Source organism: Palaemon carinicauda, chromosome 3 (assembly GCF_036898095.1).
Source record: "Palaemon carinicauda isolate YSFRI2023 chromosome 3, ASM3689809v2, whole genome shotgun sequence".
In the NCBI taxonomy this organism is placed as follows: domain Eukaryota; kingdom Metazoa; phylum Arthropoda; class Malacostraca; order Decapoda; family Palaemonidae; genus Palaemon; species Palaemon carinicauda.
Window position 1 is genome coordinate 142,466,960 of NC_090727.1, and position 17,981 is coordinate 142,484,940.

Here is a 17,981-nt window from a genome sequence, read left to right on the forward strand (position 1 = left end):
CCACTCTACCCGTCACAACTGCAACAGTGGAAAGGACCTTCTCCAAACTCAAGCTGGTGAAGGCAAAGCTACGCAGCCTGTCCAGTGAGGAGAGGTTATCTGATCTCTGGTTGCTAGCAGTTGAACAGGATATCACAATCAATAACAGTGAAGTTGTCAGCATATTCAAAGAAATGGCACACAGAAGGGTTCTCTTATAAATATAAAATGATAAGGTCTAGTTATTAGCCAAGTGTATTGATCATACTGATTGATTTTCTTGCAGTCATTTATGTATAAGTAATATATATATATATATATATATATATATATATATATATATACATACATACATATATATATGTATACATACATATATACTGTATATATATATGAATATATATATATATATATATATATATATATATATATATATATATATATATATATATATATACTATATATATATACATACACACATACATATATATATATATATATATATATATATACATACATATATAAATATATATATATATGAATATATTTATATATATATATATATATATATATATATATATATATATATATATATATATATATATATATATATATATGTATATTTGCTAAATTTCCTAGTTCTACTGCTAATCAGTACTGTGGATTTTATGTTCATAGAAAAACATTAACCCACTGGTACCAATGATATCAGTTATGCTTATCTCTCTCTTGAATTATTAATGGCTAGTTTAAATAAATTTGAAAGAATATTGAGCATGTGTATATTTAGTCTCATTCATTTCTATATTTTTACCCTTTTTTTCACATGAGCTCCTGCCCTGAAAAAGTTCTCTGCACGTCCCTGCTCGTATCCATGTTGTTCTTTTCCTGTGTTTTAGTGTTATTCCCATTATTATTTCCATTACTCTTTGAGCTGCAACTAGCTTGTGTTCTAAGGCTTTATATTATCATTATTATTATTATTAATATTATTATTAGCCAAGCTACATCCCTAGTTGGAAAAGCAAGATGCTATAAGCCCAAGGGCTCCAATAGGAAATAATAGCCCAGTGAGGAAAGGAAATAAGGAAATAAATAAATGATAAGAACAAAGTAATAAAGTTTCAAGTTTTTTGTGTGCATTAAGTTAATACTGGTTAGATAATCTAATTAAATACTTTTCTTCTTAGAGAAAGTGACAATTTTTTATTACATAATTTCACTTTGTTTTACCAAAAGCTCTCCATCCCATGCTTATCCTTCTACTAATTTCGGTCTCGTGTCCTAGTTGGGGAAACACTTACTGTCTGTCCTAAATACGCAAATCCCTTAACAATCTCTAGAGGTTCACCCATAACCATTATTTGCTCTCTGCTTTTTCACTGAATACGATCTTAGTTTTACTCATTCATTTTCAGTCTCCTACATTTCTTCTTTTCCTATTCAAATCCTCCATCATCTTTTCCAATTCCTCTCATGATTCTCTAAATAGAACTGTCATCTGCAGAACTAAAGTTGTTAATGTATGTATAATATATATATATATATATATATATATATATATATATATATATATATATATATATATATATATATATATATATATATATATATATATATATATATATATACAGTATATATAAAGGTGTGTGTGCGGCCACGATTGGTTAATAGACACGCTACGGATGGCACCGGATAAACAAAATATGTATCGAATCACAACATGAAATGTGAAAAGCTTGTATGGAGTTAATAATTTCGTCACATTATTTATATCTTTTACTTTCCTTTATTTATCATGAAACTCTTTGTGACCTACGTAGCCATTGCTTAGATTTGCATAGACCCATGCACGGACAACCTAAAACGGTATCATATGGAAATTCTTGTTCTCTTTTTAGGCACATCTTGTGCCCTCTGCTGCCATTTCTGGGAAAACACCGTTGGGAATAAAAGTGAATTAACCTAATTGAAGAAACTACTCGTTTCGAACAGGACGTCACTGACTCATGTCATGAGCTCATGCATCCTGTGACTCTCTCTCTCTCTCTCTCTCTCTCTCTCTCTCTCTCTCTCTCTCTCTCTCTCTCTCTCTCTCTCTCTCTCTCTCAAGTTAGACGCAACTCACACTATGTCAGGGTTTGAAATGAGTTCAGAATTGAACGTGAAATGTGCATGGTTTAGGTGTGAGTAATACCGGGTATGTAAAAAGCTTCTATTTCCGGTTTCCATTTTCTTCGGGTATGATTTTGTGTGTGAAGTTTTTACGGCATAACATTTTCTGTTGTGTATGAAGTTTATATATTGAATCATGTCTCTCAGCTAATTAATAAATGCAACAATTTATCTTGCATATATTATAACAAAAATATAGGCCTAATTAGCATTTGAGCAAGTCACTGAGAAATAATTTGTTTCGAGTATTGTTCTCCATTCTGGTCTTCATCTGCTGACTCATTTTATTGTTATATAAAAACCCGTGGTCTATTTAATATCTTACTCCTGGTCTTGTTATTAATCTCTGGTACAGTTGTAGCCTACACTCGGTTCTTTATGCATACAAATCACAGGGAAACATGATGCTCCAAAAAAAAAAAAAATAAAAAAAAAAAAAAAAAAAAAAAAAAAACACTCGGTTCTTTATGCATACAAATCACAGGGAAACATGATGCTCCAAAAAAAAAAAAAAAAAAAAAAAAAAAAAAAAAAAAAAAAAACCACACACGGAAAATGAAAATATGAAATATAACATTAGGTCCTGACTAGTTTCGTGATACTTCTTCAGGCGACTCTGAAGTATCACGAAACTAGTCAGGACTTAATCGTATATTTCATATTTTCATTTTCCCAATGACCTTTTTTGCATCTTAGTTCTTGTATGATTCATAAATTGTTCCACAATTCTGACCATCATTTGCATGGAGGTCTTCCCAGACTGTACCATTCTGTATGTATACTAGGTTTGCAGTTAATTCTAACAGTATTCCCTTCTTCAATAGATGGGTCAAGACTACTCAGTATTCTAGAGGTTTTATGCCAAGTGTGACCAGATTGTGAAATGGTCTTCCCAATGAATAGTGGAACTTGAGAAGTTGAAACTTGTAGCGAATGCTATTATGTTGAACAAGTTGACATATAGGTCTCTCTCTCTCTCTCTCTCTCTCTCTCTCTCTCTCTCTCTCTCTCTCTCTCTCTCTCTCTCTCTCTCTCTCTCTCTCTCTCTCTCTCGCGCGCGCGCCGTTTTGTATATATATATATATATATATATATATATATATATATATATATATATATATATATATATATATATATATATATATATATATATATATATATATATGGCATTTATTTTAACGTTGTTGGTTCACCATAATATTTATGGTTAGAATTTGAGTAAAGAACTTTAGAAACAGTAGAAACACTTAAGTAAAAATAGTTATTGTGGACGAAAAATCACTGCTCAATCACAAATAAATCTTTAATAAAGCAGCCAAAAACGATTTAAAATGTAGTTGAAGAAATGCACCGTCTTTCAAAGACGGAGAAAAGCCTTTGTTATAGCATTTATTCCTAAGAAAGGGAGAAAAGAAAGCACGTTACACAGGCACATTTACGTACATTACTTGGTATACTTACTTACTTGGTCGAATTTAGAGGGTCTTCCTCACAGCTGTGGTGGTCCACCGCTGACACCAGTCCATGAGTCGTCCTTCATGAGGGTGATCTGGTCTGGCACAGAGTTTGAGGCTGCCCTGCAGCACGCTGTGTAGCCTGGCACAGGAGGCTCATCTGGCAGCGTCTGCAGGAAGGTGTCAAGTGCTTTCTTGAATTTGACGACCGAGCAGCCTGTGGTGTCTGACATTTCTCGGCAGTGTATTAAACAGTCTGGGGCCGTTGTGGGTGAGGCTGGAGGCAAGGAGGGTTTTCATCCTCCCTGGTGTCCTGGAGGAGAGGCTTTGTCTTACACATGAGCGCCCAGAACGCTCATTTTCACGTGCCCTCAGTAAGTCAGAGGTAGGGTTAGGCACCTGCCTCTCCAAGATTTTCCAGGTGTATATTATTCTATATCAGATTATACTCCATAAGCATGAATATCGATACAACAAAAATTTAGTTTAAACTGCCGCATTGGTGGAAACGAATGGATCAGATGCTGGGTAGTTTTTATTCCTTAGTCCAGACTACTATAAAAAAGAAGAAGAAAGAAGTGCGTATAACTTTGGTAACTAAAACAGGACCCATAATCAAACTGATTGGTGGTAGAGAGCATGATATCGAGAGAGTAAAAGAAATCTCATTGAAGCGTCGAAGGACGGGAAAATTAGATAGAAGAAATAAGTGTAGAAAAAAGAAAGAAAGAAATAACTAGCGTAACGAGGAGCTGATGCAAAGATAAACGCCAAGTTAGAATGGAAGTCTACTCTCCATACGCAAGTTTTAAGCGTGAACATTTGAGATCCATGGTAAGTTAACATTTGTGTAATATATTTTGATAACGTTTATCCCATACGTAATACTTTAAAGTGCCCAAATATTCTGAGTATTACAAAATACAGGGACAGTTCTCTTCCGTAAGAATAATATTAGTTGTGGGTTGGTAGGTGTCGGGCATGCCCTAGTACGACTCCTTAGGCTAACTACCTTGGCCAGGTTCTGTTGTGCTGTTAGCGGTCACACCTTGTTCAATTTAAAGGTTTTACATGAATGGCAGAAGCAAGGGACAGTGACAATGCCTCAGCCGGACAATTTCTTAGAAACTGACCATAGGTACATGTGATCAGCGGCCATGCACGCTCCACCCAAGCTAGCACCAGGAAGGGACAGGCAATGGATGCTTATGACTCAGTATGTAGCTCTTTAGGCTCTCCCAACCCCCCTCTTGTTAGCTCACAATAAGGGTTAGGTTGCAGACACTACAAGAAACTATAAAGCTTGAAGGGTTCTCAAACTGTAGTCCAATAAATAGTGAAGCAGGAATACCTATTTTTATTAGGTAAAACGTGTAAACAATACACTTTTTGGTAAAGTTTCATACAAAAATACTTTTTACGGCTTTAAAAATGATATGGTGTAATTATCGGTTTTAAATATTTTTCAGGGGTGAATGTAGTTCATTGGGACAGGGTAAGATAAGAGTACGGCAGTCTAAGGATACGGCTCCTAGGTTAGGTTAGGTGAACCTTGGGTTAGGTAAGGTAAGGTGGAGAACCTTGGGTTAGGTTAGGTGGAGAACCTTGGGTTAGGTTAGGTGGAGAACCTTGGGTTAAGTTAGGTTAGGTAGGAAACATTCGGTTAGGTGATGTTCTTGTGTCTGTAAAGTGTGGTTTTTCTCTCTGTCCCAACACGCTACAAAGGCTCCATTTTCATAATAATTTCTGGCAGAAATCCATAGTTTTAAATATTTAACTTAGCCGGTGAATATATAATAGCTGCAACTCTGCGGCTCGACAGAAAACACACTAAAAAAACTCGCGAGCGATCGCTATGAAGGTTGCGGGTGTGCCCACCAGCGCCAACTGTCGGCCAGATACCACTCTTGTATGTAAACAAAACCTTCAATTCTTCTCTGTCGACGTTGACGACAAGACGTATTCATACTCGCTGTAGAACCTGGAGCTTTCTTAACATATTTGGTGAAGTACTTCATTTTGGTTTGAGCTTTCGCAGTACAGGTGTTTTATCTTCAACTTAAATCTTGAACTCGTTTTTGGATAGATTTAATTTTTGATGACTTGGGATTGTTTTTTGGACTTTCCTTGACTTTTAAATGGCCGACCCTTCCCTCAGTACGGAAGTGTGTTTAGGCTTTTAGCAATTATCTTATCACGTTATAAATTAATTATAGATTTTCCTCTATATATTTTATATCTCAACCGCCTTTATTAGGCCTCTTCGATTAGCTTTCCATTTATAATAAACATCAAAATAAATTTTAATGATTTGTTTATATGCGACCTTTCCTGAGAGTAGGCGGTCCTAACTTGGAAACCGAAGTTAAACAACGTTGAGCCCTTTTCAATCGTAAATAGCTTTTAAAGAGCTAATGATTTAAAACTTATTAAATGAATATTTTTTAATAGATATTTTATGAAAGATTTTCTTTGAATAGTCTTCGTACTGTTTCAAAGATGAACTAACGTTTAGTTTATTTATGCTACGCAGTTTGCGCTCTATCGTTACGATAGAGAGAGAGAGTATCACGGTTTCACTTTGCAGAAAGAGTAAATCGATTCTGACGTTTTGTTCATTCTTCTTTCAAAGCTTAAATGTTTTAAATTCTATTTTAAAGGAACTTTTTAATTTCCTTTGGTCAAATAACCTGTTTTTTTGACGAAACGTAAGTGGGCTCTTCTCTTAGGTGCGAAATCAAGAGAGAGAGAGAGAGAGAGAGAGATAGAGACGGAGGGAGAGAGAGGAGAGAAAACGTTCCGATCTTTATCTTGTCCCAAGCGGGTAACGTTGTTCTCGAGTTACTCTCGTCCCTAGTCTCTGTACGGGGAGAAAGGATAAAACGTTTTTAGTTTTTTATTCTCGTCCCAAGGCAATGTACGGTGAGAGATTGAAAACGTAGTTTTGAATGAACTAGTGTTTAGTCTCTTCCCCAGCCACTATTTTTTTTTTTTTTATCTTAAAATATGTTTACTGTTTTTTGCTGGTATTAATGTGCTTGCATTATACGACTGATTTCGCAATTACAACCTTTTGATGAGGGTAGAATTGCGTGCTTCAGGTAGAAATCAGTTTTATTCATACCTAATGTGAATTGTTAAAAAATTCGATTTCAGTGAAATAAGTGCAAAACAGAAAATCGTAGTGATAAAGTGATATTGCGCAAAGTGTTATCAGTGTTGCGACCGAGGGTTCGTCTGTTCGTGCCTGTCGTTCGCCTAGTCCGGGACCTCTTGCAAGCTCCCAAGCCCAGGGGAGAAGTAATGTCGTACGACTTATGGGTTCGAGAGGCCTTGATCAGCGAACAGACGTTCCCTCTATGGTATCGGGTGTATCTTACCAAGATCACCCCTACCATAAGGCGAGAGAGACGATTTTCTCCTCGTCATCCGAAGGCTTTTCGCATAAGAAACCGTGGAACAAGGTTTCGAGGCCCTTTAAGCGAAAGTCAGTCCTTTCAGGACAGGTCCAGCGTCCTGGTTTTAACCATTAGGACAGCTCTAACCCTATGCAGTCATCGGAAGACTGCTCGCCGCCTAACAAAAGCGTAACACAGACTCCGAGAGTCTTTTTGTAGGCAAGGTTTTGCGGTCACAGACGTTACCCTCGTCTCTTACCGCAACCATTCCCGTTGATCCTAAATGGGTTGTACGGCAAGACATGCAGAATAAGCTTGCCTCCCTTATGGAAGACTATTCTGCCGATAAGTCCGTTGAGCCTAGCCGTTTATCTCATCGAGATCCTGGCTTTCACCCACCCTAACGTTCCTTTGTGCGTCCTGTTGACGTTGGCGTAGCCAAGTCATGTCAGTCAGGTTGTTTAGAACCACACTCGATGCGGTCTCGTGTGGATTTTCAGCCACATTTGGACGTTAGGCCACTTGCTGATGCTCCTGTTGACGTTCAGGACGTTCGCTAACAATCGGAGTTGACTTGTTTTGACGCTGAGCGTCAACCTCCGCATTCTAGAGTTGTTTTGACTGCTCAGTCTAGGCGGTCAAAGCAGTCTCGAGTGGACGCTGTGCGTCCTCATGCACCTGTTGTTGTTGACAGTTCACAGACTGTCAAGCAGTTACATGACGTTGCGTCCTGGTCTCACGCACCTGTTGTTGTTGACAGTTCACAGTCTGTCAAGCAGTTACATGACGTTGCGTCCTGGTCCGCTACTAATGCACCAGTGCGTGTGGACTCTGCTTGTAAAGCATTGCCACCACGGTAGGTCTCTCCCTTGCTTGAGACTCAGCTATTATCGGACAAGGTTCCTTCAGATGAGGAAGTTGCTGTTCCCCCTCCTACTGATATTCCCTTGAGGACTCTGTCAGACGGAGAGGAGCCTAAAGCTGCTTAGCCCTCTATGGACTTTAAATAAATCATGCTGATTTTTAAGGATCTTTGTCCGGATCTTTTTGTAACTGCTGCTCCTCGTTCGCCTAAACGTCAGAGCTTACACTAGGCCTAGCTACTTCGAAGCCGTTGTTTTATAAGCTAGTGCTCTCTCGCTCTTCTAAGAGAGCTTTACGTTTGCTAGGCGACTGGTTTATCACCAGGAGGAGTTTGGGGGAGACAGCCTTTGCTTTCCCTTCTTTTAAACTGGCTTATAGAGCGAGAGTCTGATATGACACGAGAGAAGTTCTCGGCTTGGGAGTTCCTGCCTCTGCCCAGATAGACTTCTCAAACCTCATAGACTCTCCATGGCGCCTGGCCATGAGACGCTCCAAGATTTTACAGGTCAACTTCACAGCTGTTGTCGAGCCTTTGAAGTTTTGCTGTACAATTATGTCATGCATAAACAAGGCTTTCAGGGATGGCTCCATGATCTGACAGCCACGTTCTCTGCAGGGACAAGTCCCTCAGGGATGGCTCCATGATTTGGCAGCCATGTTCACTGCAGGAGTACGTAAGAGGCAAGTGCGCTCAATGTGTTCATTGTCAAGACAAACTTCACGATGAAGTCTACCTGGCTGTCTTGACAGCATTTATGGAAGGCGACTGGATGGTCTCTCTCGACCTTCAGGAGGCATACTTCCACATTCCTATACACCCGGATTCCCAACCGTTTCTGAGGTTTGTTTACAGGAATGTGGGGTACCAGTTTCGAGCCCTGTGCTTTGGCCTCAGTCCTGCGCCTCTCGTGTTTACGAGGCTCATGAGGAATGTGGCAAAAATCCCTCCATCTATCGGGGATCCGAGCCTCCCTGTACTTGGACGACTGGCTTCTCAGAGCATCGTCCAGTCTTCACTGTCTGCAGGATCTACATTGGACGTTGAGTCTGGTCAGGGAGTTGGGACTTTTGGTCAACCTAAAAGTCCCAACTGATCCCATCCCAGATTATTCTATATTTGGGGATGGAGATTCGCAGTCAAGCCCTGCTCGAAGTCCAACTAATGCTGAAACGAAACGTTTATTCAGTCAGGAGTTGGAACAGTCTCGTAGGGACTCTCTCATCCCTGGAGCAGTTTGTCTCACAAGGGAGACTACACCTTCTGCCTCTCCGGTTCCATCTAGCCTTTCACTGGAACTAGGACAAGACATTAGAGACGGTATCATTCCCAGTCTCCGAACCAGTAAAGGCATGCCTGAAATGGTGGGACAGCAATATCAGTCTGAGAGAGGGACTATCCCTAGCAGTCAAGAACCCAAACCACGTGTTGTCCTCAGACGCGTCGGATTTGGGTTGGGGTGCGACCCTGGACGGTCGGGAATGCTCGGGTCTGTGGACCTCAAGTCAGAAGAGCATGCACATCAACGGCAAGGAGCTATTAGCAGTCCACTTGGCCTTGATGATATTAGAAGGCTTCTTCGAAACTTAGTGGTAGAGGCAACTCAGACAACACCACAACTTTGGCGTATATCTCCAAGCAAGGAGGCACACACTCCTTCACGCTGCTCGAGATCGCAAGGGACCTTCTCTTATGGTCAAGAATTCGAGGCATCTCCCTGTTGACGAGATTCATCCAGGGGGACTTGAACGTCTTGGCAGACTGTCTCAGTCGGAGGGGTCAGGTGATACCCACGGAATGGACCCTCCACAATGACGTGGGCAAGAGTCTTTGGGCTACTTGGGGTCAACCCACCATAGACCTCTTTGCCTCCTCGTTGACCAAAAGGTTACCAATCTATTGCTCTCCAGTCCTAGATACAGAAGCAATCTACATAGACGCGTTTCTACTGGATTGGTCTTTTCTGGACTTATGTGCATTCCCACCATTCAAGATAGTCAACAAGGTACTGCAGAAGTTCGCCTCTCACGAAGGGACAAGGTTGACGTTGGTTGCTACCCTCTGGCCCGCGAGAGAGTGGTGCACCGAGGTACTTCAATGGCTGGTAGACTTTCCAAGAAGTCTTCCTCTAACGGTAGATCTGTTACGTCAGCCCCACGTAAAGAATGTCCATCAAAGCCTCCCCGCTCTTCGTCTGACTTCCTTCAGACTATCGAAAGACTCTCAAGAGCTAGAGGCTTTTCGAAGGAGGCAGCCAGTGCGATTGCAAGAGCTAGGAGAGCTTCTACCATTAGAGTATACCAGTCGAAGTGGGAAGTCTTTCGAGACTGGTGCAAATCAGCATCTGTGTCCTCGTCCAGTACCTCTGTGGCCCAAATCGCAGATTTTCTTTTACATCTGAGAAAAGTTCACTCCCTTTCAGCTCCCACGATTAAGGGCTACAGGAGCATGTTGGCTTCGGTCTTTCGACATAGAGGCTTAGATCTTTCCAACAATAAAGATCTCCAAGATCTCCTTAAGTCTTTCGAGACCTCTAAGGAACGTTGTTTGGCAACTCCTGGATGGAACTTAGACGTGGTCCTAAGGTTCCTCATGTCAGACAGGTTTGAGCCATTACATTCAGCCTCCCTGAAGGATCTCACCCTCAAGACACTTTTTCTAGTGTGCTTGGTTTCGGCTAAAAGGGTCAATGAACTTCATGCCTTCAGTAAGAACATCGGCTTTTCTACAGAAAAAAGCCACTTGTTCACTTCAACTTGGTTTCCTGGCCAAAAATGAACTGCCTTCTCGTCCTTGGCCTAAATCTTTTGATATTCCTTGCTTATCAGAGATCGTAGGCAACGAACTGGAAAGAGTATTATGTCCTGTTAGAGCTCTTAAGTTCGATTTAGCTCGTACTAAGTCATTACGAGGGAAATCTGAGGCATTATGGTGCTCAGTTAAGAAACCTTCATTGCCTATGTCAAAGAATGCTTTGTCATATTTTATCAGATTTTTTTAATACGAGAAGCTCATTCTCACTTGAATGAGAAAGACCGATGTTTGCTTAAGGTTAAGACGCACGAAGTTAGAGATATAGCAACCTCCGTGGCCTTCAAGCAAAATAAATCTCTGCAAAGTATTATGGACGCGACTTTTTGGAGAAGCAAGTCAGTGTTCGCGTCATTTTACTTAAAAGATGTCCAGACTCTTTACGAGGACTGCTACACACTGGGTCCATTCGTTGCAGCGAGTGCAGTAGTGGGTGAGGGTTCTACCACTACACTTCCCTAATTCCAATATCCTTTTAATCTGTCTCTTGAAATGTTTTTAATATTGTTTTATGGGTTGTTCGGAAGGCTAAGAAGCCTTTCGCATCCTGGTTGATTTGGCGGGTGGTCAAAGTCATTTCTTGAGAGCGCCCAGATTAGGGGTTTGATGAGGTCCTGTTGTATGGGTTGCAACCCTTGATACTTCAGCTCCTGGGAGTCTTTCAGCATCCTAAGAGGATCGCTGGGCTCCGTGAGGAAGACAGACTTACAAGGCAGAGTAATCGTCTAAGTCAACTTCCTTACCAGGTACCTATATATTTTGGTTTTGTTATATTGATAACTGTCAAAATGAAAAAACTCTTAGCTTATACGCTGTAAACATAATTAACTCTGGTCTCTACCCACCTCCTTGGGTGTGAATCAGCTATTATATATTCACCGGCTAAGTTAAATATTTAAAAATGATATTTTAATTATAAAATAAATTTTTGAATATACTTACCCGGTGAATATATAAATTAAATGACCCTCCCTTCCTCCCCAATAGAGACGCAGCGGGACGAGAAGAATTGAAGGTTTTGTTTACATACAAGAGTGGTATCTGGCCGACAGTTGGCGCTGGTGGGCACACCCGCAACCTTCATAGCGATCGCTCGCGAGTTTTTTGAGTGTGTTTTCTGTCGAGCCGCAGAGTTGCAGCTATTATATATTCACCGGGTAAGTATATTCAAAAATTTATTTTATAATTAAAATATCATTTTTTGAGTTTTGGTAGTTTGACTACCATAACTGAAAAGCTATGGTTATGTGCTAGATATCATCATCAGTTATGTTCGAAGTAGAGATGTGCCAATAATATCGGTATTGGTAGTATTGACCTCTTTTGAGAGTATCGGGATTGGTTTTCACCAATGTCCTGACACCAAGTATCGGTATCGGCCTCTACCTTGACTATCTGGTATCGGAATTGGCCAATCAAAAATTATCCTTAAATTGCTGATACTGTACTCCGATAACATTACTTTAGATTATTTGAACATCAAAGATTTCATTTTGTTCAGATGAAACATGTTTCCAATAATTTTGATATCGCATGACAAAACAATGAGGCTGAAGTAGACAAAGCATAGTAATGTGAAATAGTCTTGCAATGTTTTTTTCGTCCTCATTTTATTAATTATTATATTTTAGAATAATTCTGTATAACCTTATTCTTCTAATGTATATATAAATAACAATTTTATAGAAGTAGAGTTGCATAATTTCACATCATGGTTAGAAACTTTTTCATCCTGATGATTTGAGAGTACAGTACTGTATTGCACCTCTGCTAGTTTCGTAACAGTTTAGTATTACTGTACTTATGATTTGGGATACATTCTAAATTTCTACTTCCCTCCCACCTTGGTTTGTACTAGAATTCATGCAGACAACTGCACCTAAAAGTTAACTAAAAGGCAAAGGGTGATGTGTAGAATATAATACTCTTTTCAGTTAAAGCTAACATTCTAAGCTCCTCAAGCTAAGACTCAATTCTCAAATGGAAATAATTCATTACTGTACTGTACTTTACTCTATTTACAAACAGTTATTTTTTCTAGTTCAATGAGCTGGTTGAACTAATATTATGATATTCAGTAATAAAAAAGATTATATAGGGAATACAATAGATTTATGATCAGATTGTCATTGCCATGATATAGCCATAGCTTAACATGTTTCAAACAAAATAGACTCTTTAAAACTCTGTTTTATGTCAAATAGATATCATAAAGTACTTGGCCTGTACTGTTTACTGAATAGGCATAATGATACCTCGGACACTCCATTGCACACACTGAAGAGGTTGAAAAGTCATTCATCAAATCAAGTCAGTTCTGTACTTTAAGGATCTGACTAAGGACAAGTACGTGATCAGTTATTCGATCGTTCAATATACTCTCGTGTGCAAAGGTGGTCAGTATCAACTCTGAGTGGTTTTTGCTGGTTCCAGGGCATTTTTGTCCCATTTTAGTAAATGAGAGGTCTACCACTGATATCAACCCTCATAAAAGAGATGGCGCTTGCCTTTTGTTCTTCCATTATGGAGAATAGAACCAGCCTAGCTGGTTCTGTCTCTGTGAGGGACTGAAGAAGAAATTGTCAATCCTGCACCACTGCTCTTCTTATCTCCAAGTCATGACATAGTGTTGAACTTGCATATTTCTTCCCTCATCTTCGGGCTGGAACTCTCAGGCTGTAATGATTTCTGGGATATTAATTGGACTTTTCTGGAAAGCCAATGTAGTCTATCCTAAAGAGTAATTTTCATTAGGTCTTAGGCTCATTCGTAAGCATAATGCTCTTGAGAAAGAAATGCGGCCTCCTCCCATGCAGTCTGCTATACCCCTTAGTTTTCACATTCACTGCTATTACTCTTGTCCCAGTCCCAGCTAGCTTATAGTATATTGGAGGAGTTAGATGCTCAGATCTCTAGATCAGAGATTTACCTCTCCTCATGTAGCATGTCAGTGACCCTTCCCCTTCCTTTGTCACTTCAGAGAAGACACTATTGTACTTCCCAGAAAATATTCAGATTAACTCTATGCTGTTAGACCTCTCAGTCTTCAAGATTGATGATCAAGCTTATTGTGGAGAGGCTTCAAGTGGAGGAGATTTTTCTCTCTGTCCCTGAAGCAATGTCTATGCAGTCTGACCATGTTGTAGTGGGTGGCCATATGGATGGTTACAGTTACGAGCTCTGTCTCTTATGGCATTTTCTCGGAAAAGAACTTTTAATGGTTTATAAACCATTAAAAGTCTACCATTCTGTGGGCTCTGTTCTGTTCAGAGTGCAACTAAGGGTAGTGTCTTTCTACAAAAGGGATTGTCGTTATGGACTTTTTTTTTTTTCTTCTTCATAAGAGTAATATTGAAATATGCTGTAAAGGAACAGAGAACCAAATCTTGGGACTTCATTATTCAACGTTCCCCGTATTTTAAGGTCCCTTTGGGGGCTGTTACGGGTACTGAAGTCAAGCCTCCAATGTCTGCTATACCATTGACCTTGAGTATGAATAGAGGTTCCTCTTCTGTGTGTCCAACAAGGTCTTCAACCTTCTTCCTCATTCAAGAGTCAAGGCCCCTCAAGGCCCTTTCAGTCTTCCTTCCAGTATCAAGCCGGTTAATTGATAGATTGATTATATATAAGTTATCTGGCATCCTGACATCTAAGGTTATTGATGCCGAGAACAAGCCGGTTGATAAGTCAAGTGGAAGAATAAGGGAAGAGGTAGGAAAGGTAACTTTATCTGGGAGAGAGGAACATAACTATACCCTCCACATTGGGAGTAAGTCCTCACTTAAATGATGAGAGTTTGTATCTTCATAGAAATAAATTTCATATTTGGAATGGAATTTACATCTTTCTTAGAATACAAACTCAAATCATTTATGACTTGTACTTCCTCAAATCAACCTCCCTCGCTTGTGGCTATACTGGAAAGAGAACTGATACACTAGCACTGAGATGAGAGGGTTGTCCTCCTCCCACTTATCAAATACCTCGGGTTGACCATCTTATAACCAAACCTCTATGGCCATTCTAGCTTTTGCTGAAAAAGATGTCCGTATACATGTCTTAGATTTGTATTCGCGGAATAAGGCAAACCATCTTCGAAATCTACGACAAGTTTTAACCATTTGGCCCCATACTCAAAAATGCATTTAGCATTGAAGAAATTTGTTATAGATTATTTTTTCAATATTAATCTTACCCGATAATCATGTAGCTGTCAACTCCGTTGCCCGACAGAAATCTACGGACGGGATACGCCAGCGATCGCTATACAAGAGGGGGGTGTACTCACCAGCGCCATCTGTGGTCAGGTACTCCAGTACTTCTTGTCAACACCACCTCAATTTTTCCTCTGTCGTGCCGCCGGCAAGACCTACATGGATACGCTGTTGATTTTGGAGTCTTTGTTCACGGTTTTGGTGAAGTATTGCTCTGAAATTTAGCCTTCGCTATACAGGAAGCTTTTCCCTTAGCTTAGATAGCTTTTGGAATTAAATTGATTTAATGGTTAACGATCTTTGCTTTAATTTGGAATCCCCCCTTGACTGTTCTCTAATTCAAGATGTCCGACCACTCTCAAGCTCCTAGACAAAGGCGATGTAGTGTTAGGACTTGTAGTAGGCGTCTTCCGAAGGCCTCGGTTGATCCTCACACCGTTTGTTCCGACTGTAGGGGAAAATCCTGTCAGTTGGAAGATCGATGTGAGGAATGTGCCGGGCTTTCGGAATTCGATTTTAATGAATTCCTCAAGTATACGGCTAGGTTAAAGAGGGAGAGAGTTAGGAGGAGTTCTTCTCGCTCTTTGGTTTATTCCTCCCCCCATGATCCTCAACCTTTTCCTTCCCCTGTAGTGGTGACCCCCGAACCTATTACGAGTGCTCAGCCTGATATGTCGGATATGTTACGTGCCATTCAGGCTCTAGGTGATAAGGTGGAGTCTTTAGTGAGTGACCACAATCTTCTCTTGGCAGATGTCAAGGAACTTAAAGTGAAAAGTGCAGTGGGAAGTGGTAGTGCCAGTGCTGTGCCTAGTGTCAGTGTCAGTGTTGCGCATGAGGATACTTCTGTGCGTGCCAGTCGTCCTCCCAGTCCGGGACCTCTTGCAAGCTCCCAAGCCCAGGGGAGAAGCAATGTCGAAGGGCAAAAGGGTTCGGCAGGCCTTGATCGGCGCACAGTTGTATCCTCAGTGGTTGCGGGCGTATCTGATAGAGATCGTCACTTCCACTCCCAGACGATTGAGCCCTTTATTTCCTCGTCTGCGGAAGAAGTTTCCAGGAGGAAACGCTGGACCCAGGTCTCACGACCTCTTAAGCGTAAGGTCCAGACCGAGCGAGTCCAACAGCCCAGGTGTAGCCACTGGGCCAGTTCGGACTCGCCGCAGTCATCTGATGGCTGCACGCCTCCTAAGAGAGGTAAAGCGATGCCTCAACAGGCCTCTGCTCCAACTTCTGTTGATCCCAAGTTGTCTATGCTGCAGACAATGCAGTCTCAGCTTGCGGTGTTGATGCAGGAGTTTCAGGCAGAGAAGGTTAGCACACCTCCTCCTGCGAGCGCTCCTCCACCTCTGCGCAGTCCACCCTGCCAGACGTATGATGTTGAGGCTCCTCCTGCCTCCATGCGTGAGCTGCCGCATTGGGAGTTGCCAGGTACCAGCGCTATGCAGCAACCTCCACTTTCCTTGAGGCAGGAGCCTCTTGCTATGCGGCAACCTCCTCAACCCTTGAGGCAGGAGCCTCATGCTTTGCAGCAACCTCCTCTTCCCTTGAGGCAGGAGCCTCATGCGTTGCGGCAACCTCCTCCATCCTTGAGGCAGCAGCCTCATGCGTTGCAGCAACCTCCACCATCCTTGAGGCAGCAGCCTCATGCTATGCGGCAACCGCCTCAACTCTTGAGGCAAGAGCCTCAACTCTTGAGGCAAGAGCCTCAACTCTTGAGGCAAGAGCCTCTCTCTGCGCAGCCACCTCCTCAACCCTTGAGGCAGACGCAACTCTTGAGGCAGGAACCTCATGCTATGAGGCAGCCGCCTCAACGCATGCAGCAACCGCATTCTTCGCAGCATGAGCCTCTTCCCATTCAACATGAACCGCATACTATGCAGCATGAGCCTCATGCCTTACAGCATTCGCTTCTGACCACGCTTGCTCCTCAGACCTCCGCAGAACCTCCTTCATCCCAGCCTCATGACTTTGTCATTGCCAGCCCTCATCCTCTTCAGCAGAGACTTGATGATGGATCCGCAAGTGCGCATGCACCCGTTCTTCAGGATTCAGCCATTCAGCATACCGCTTTATCGTTACCTCTCGCTTCTCAACCCTCAGGTGATGAGGTTTCTGAGGATGAAGCTGCTCACCTGGATGATCCTTCTTCTGATGTGGAGGAACACAAGTCGTCGCCACCTTCCATAGACTTTCGTAAGGTCCTGACTCTGTTCAGAGAGTTATACCCTGAACACTTTGTTTCTGCAACCCCTCGTTCTCCTCCATCCGAGTTTTCTCTAGGCATGCAGCCTATTACGTCTGTCTACACTAAGCTTGTCCTCGCCAGATCATCAAAGAGAGCTTTGAGGATTTTAGGGGATTGGTTGCAGTCCAAGCAGCAACTGGGTAGGACGTCTTTTATGTTTCCTCCTCCTAAGCTGGCTTCTAAGTCGGGCGTCTGGTATGCCACGGGAGAGGAACCAGGCTTGGGGGTCCCTGCCTCTGCCCAGGCCGACTTCTCAAGTTTGGTTGACTCTCCCCGTAGGTCGGCTATGAGACGCTCTAAGGTCTGCTGGACCTTTTCTGATCTGGACCACTTCTTGAAGGGAGTCTTTCGCGCCTTTGAAATTTTTAATTTCCTCGACTGGTGCCTGGGGGCCTTGAGCAAGAAGACTGCCCCTTCTGACAAAGACTCGGCCATGCTGATCATGTCCTGTATGGACAGAGCAATTCGCGATGGTTCTGGCGAACTTGCTTCTATTTTTGTCTCGGGAGTCCTCAAGAAAAGGGAACATCTATGCTCCTACCTTTCTACTGGTATCACCTCTTGCCAGAGGTCACAGTTACTGTTTGCTCCTCTCTCCAAGTTCCTGTTTCCGGAGGAGCTAATCAAAGAGATGGCTGCGGCTCTTATCCAGAAAGATACGCATGACCTCATGGCCTCTTCAGCATGTAAGGCTAAAATTGTACCTTCAGTGCCGAGAACTTACCGCACCCCGGTGGCTGATACACCTGCTACCAGATTCATTCCGCCCTTTCGTGGCAGAGCCCCCAGCCGAGGAAGTTCCCGTCCAGACGGTCACAGGGGCAAGTCCAAGAAAGGTGCCAA

At 41.8% G+C, this 17,981-nt stretch overlaps 1 protein-coding gene across 3 annotated transcripts in view; it reads left to right on the forward strand.

The window, feature by feature from the left end:
• Nucleotides 1–17,981, forward strand: part of LOC137638581 (proton-coupled folate transporter-like) — a 74,041-nt gene that overhangs the window by 5,567 nt on the left and 50,493 nt on the right. Inside the window, exon 1 of one of the 3 annotated variants that reach the window (XM_068370766.1) lies at nt 4,210–4,442. The exons of 1 other annotated variant lie outside the window; for it this stretch is intronic. In XM_068370766.1, the coding sequence (XP_068226867.1) occupies nt 4,389–4,442 (54 nt within the window). In that variant the 5' untranslated portion in view covers nt 4,210–4,388. Of the gene's footprint in view, nt 1–4,209; nt 4,443–4,528; nt 4,551–17,981 lie in introns of those variants that run through there. One more of the 3 variants, XM_068370768.1, reaches the window with a different exon arrangement.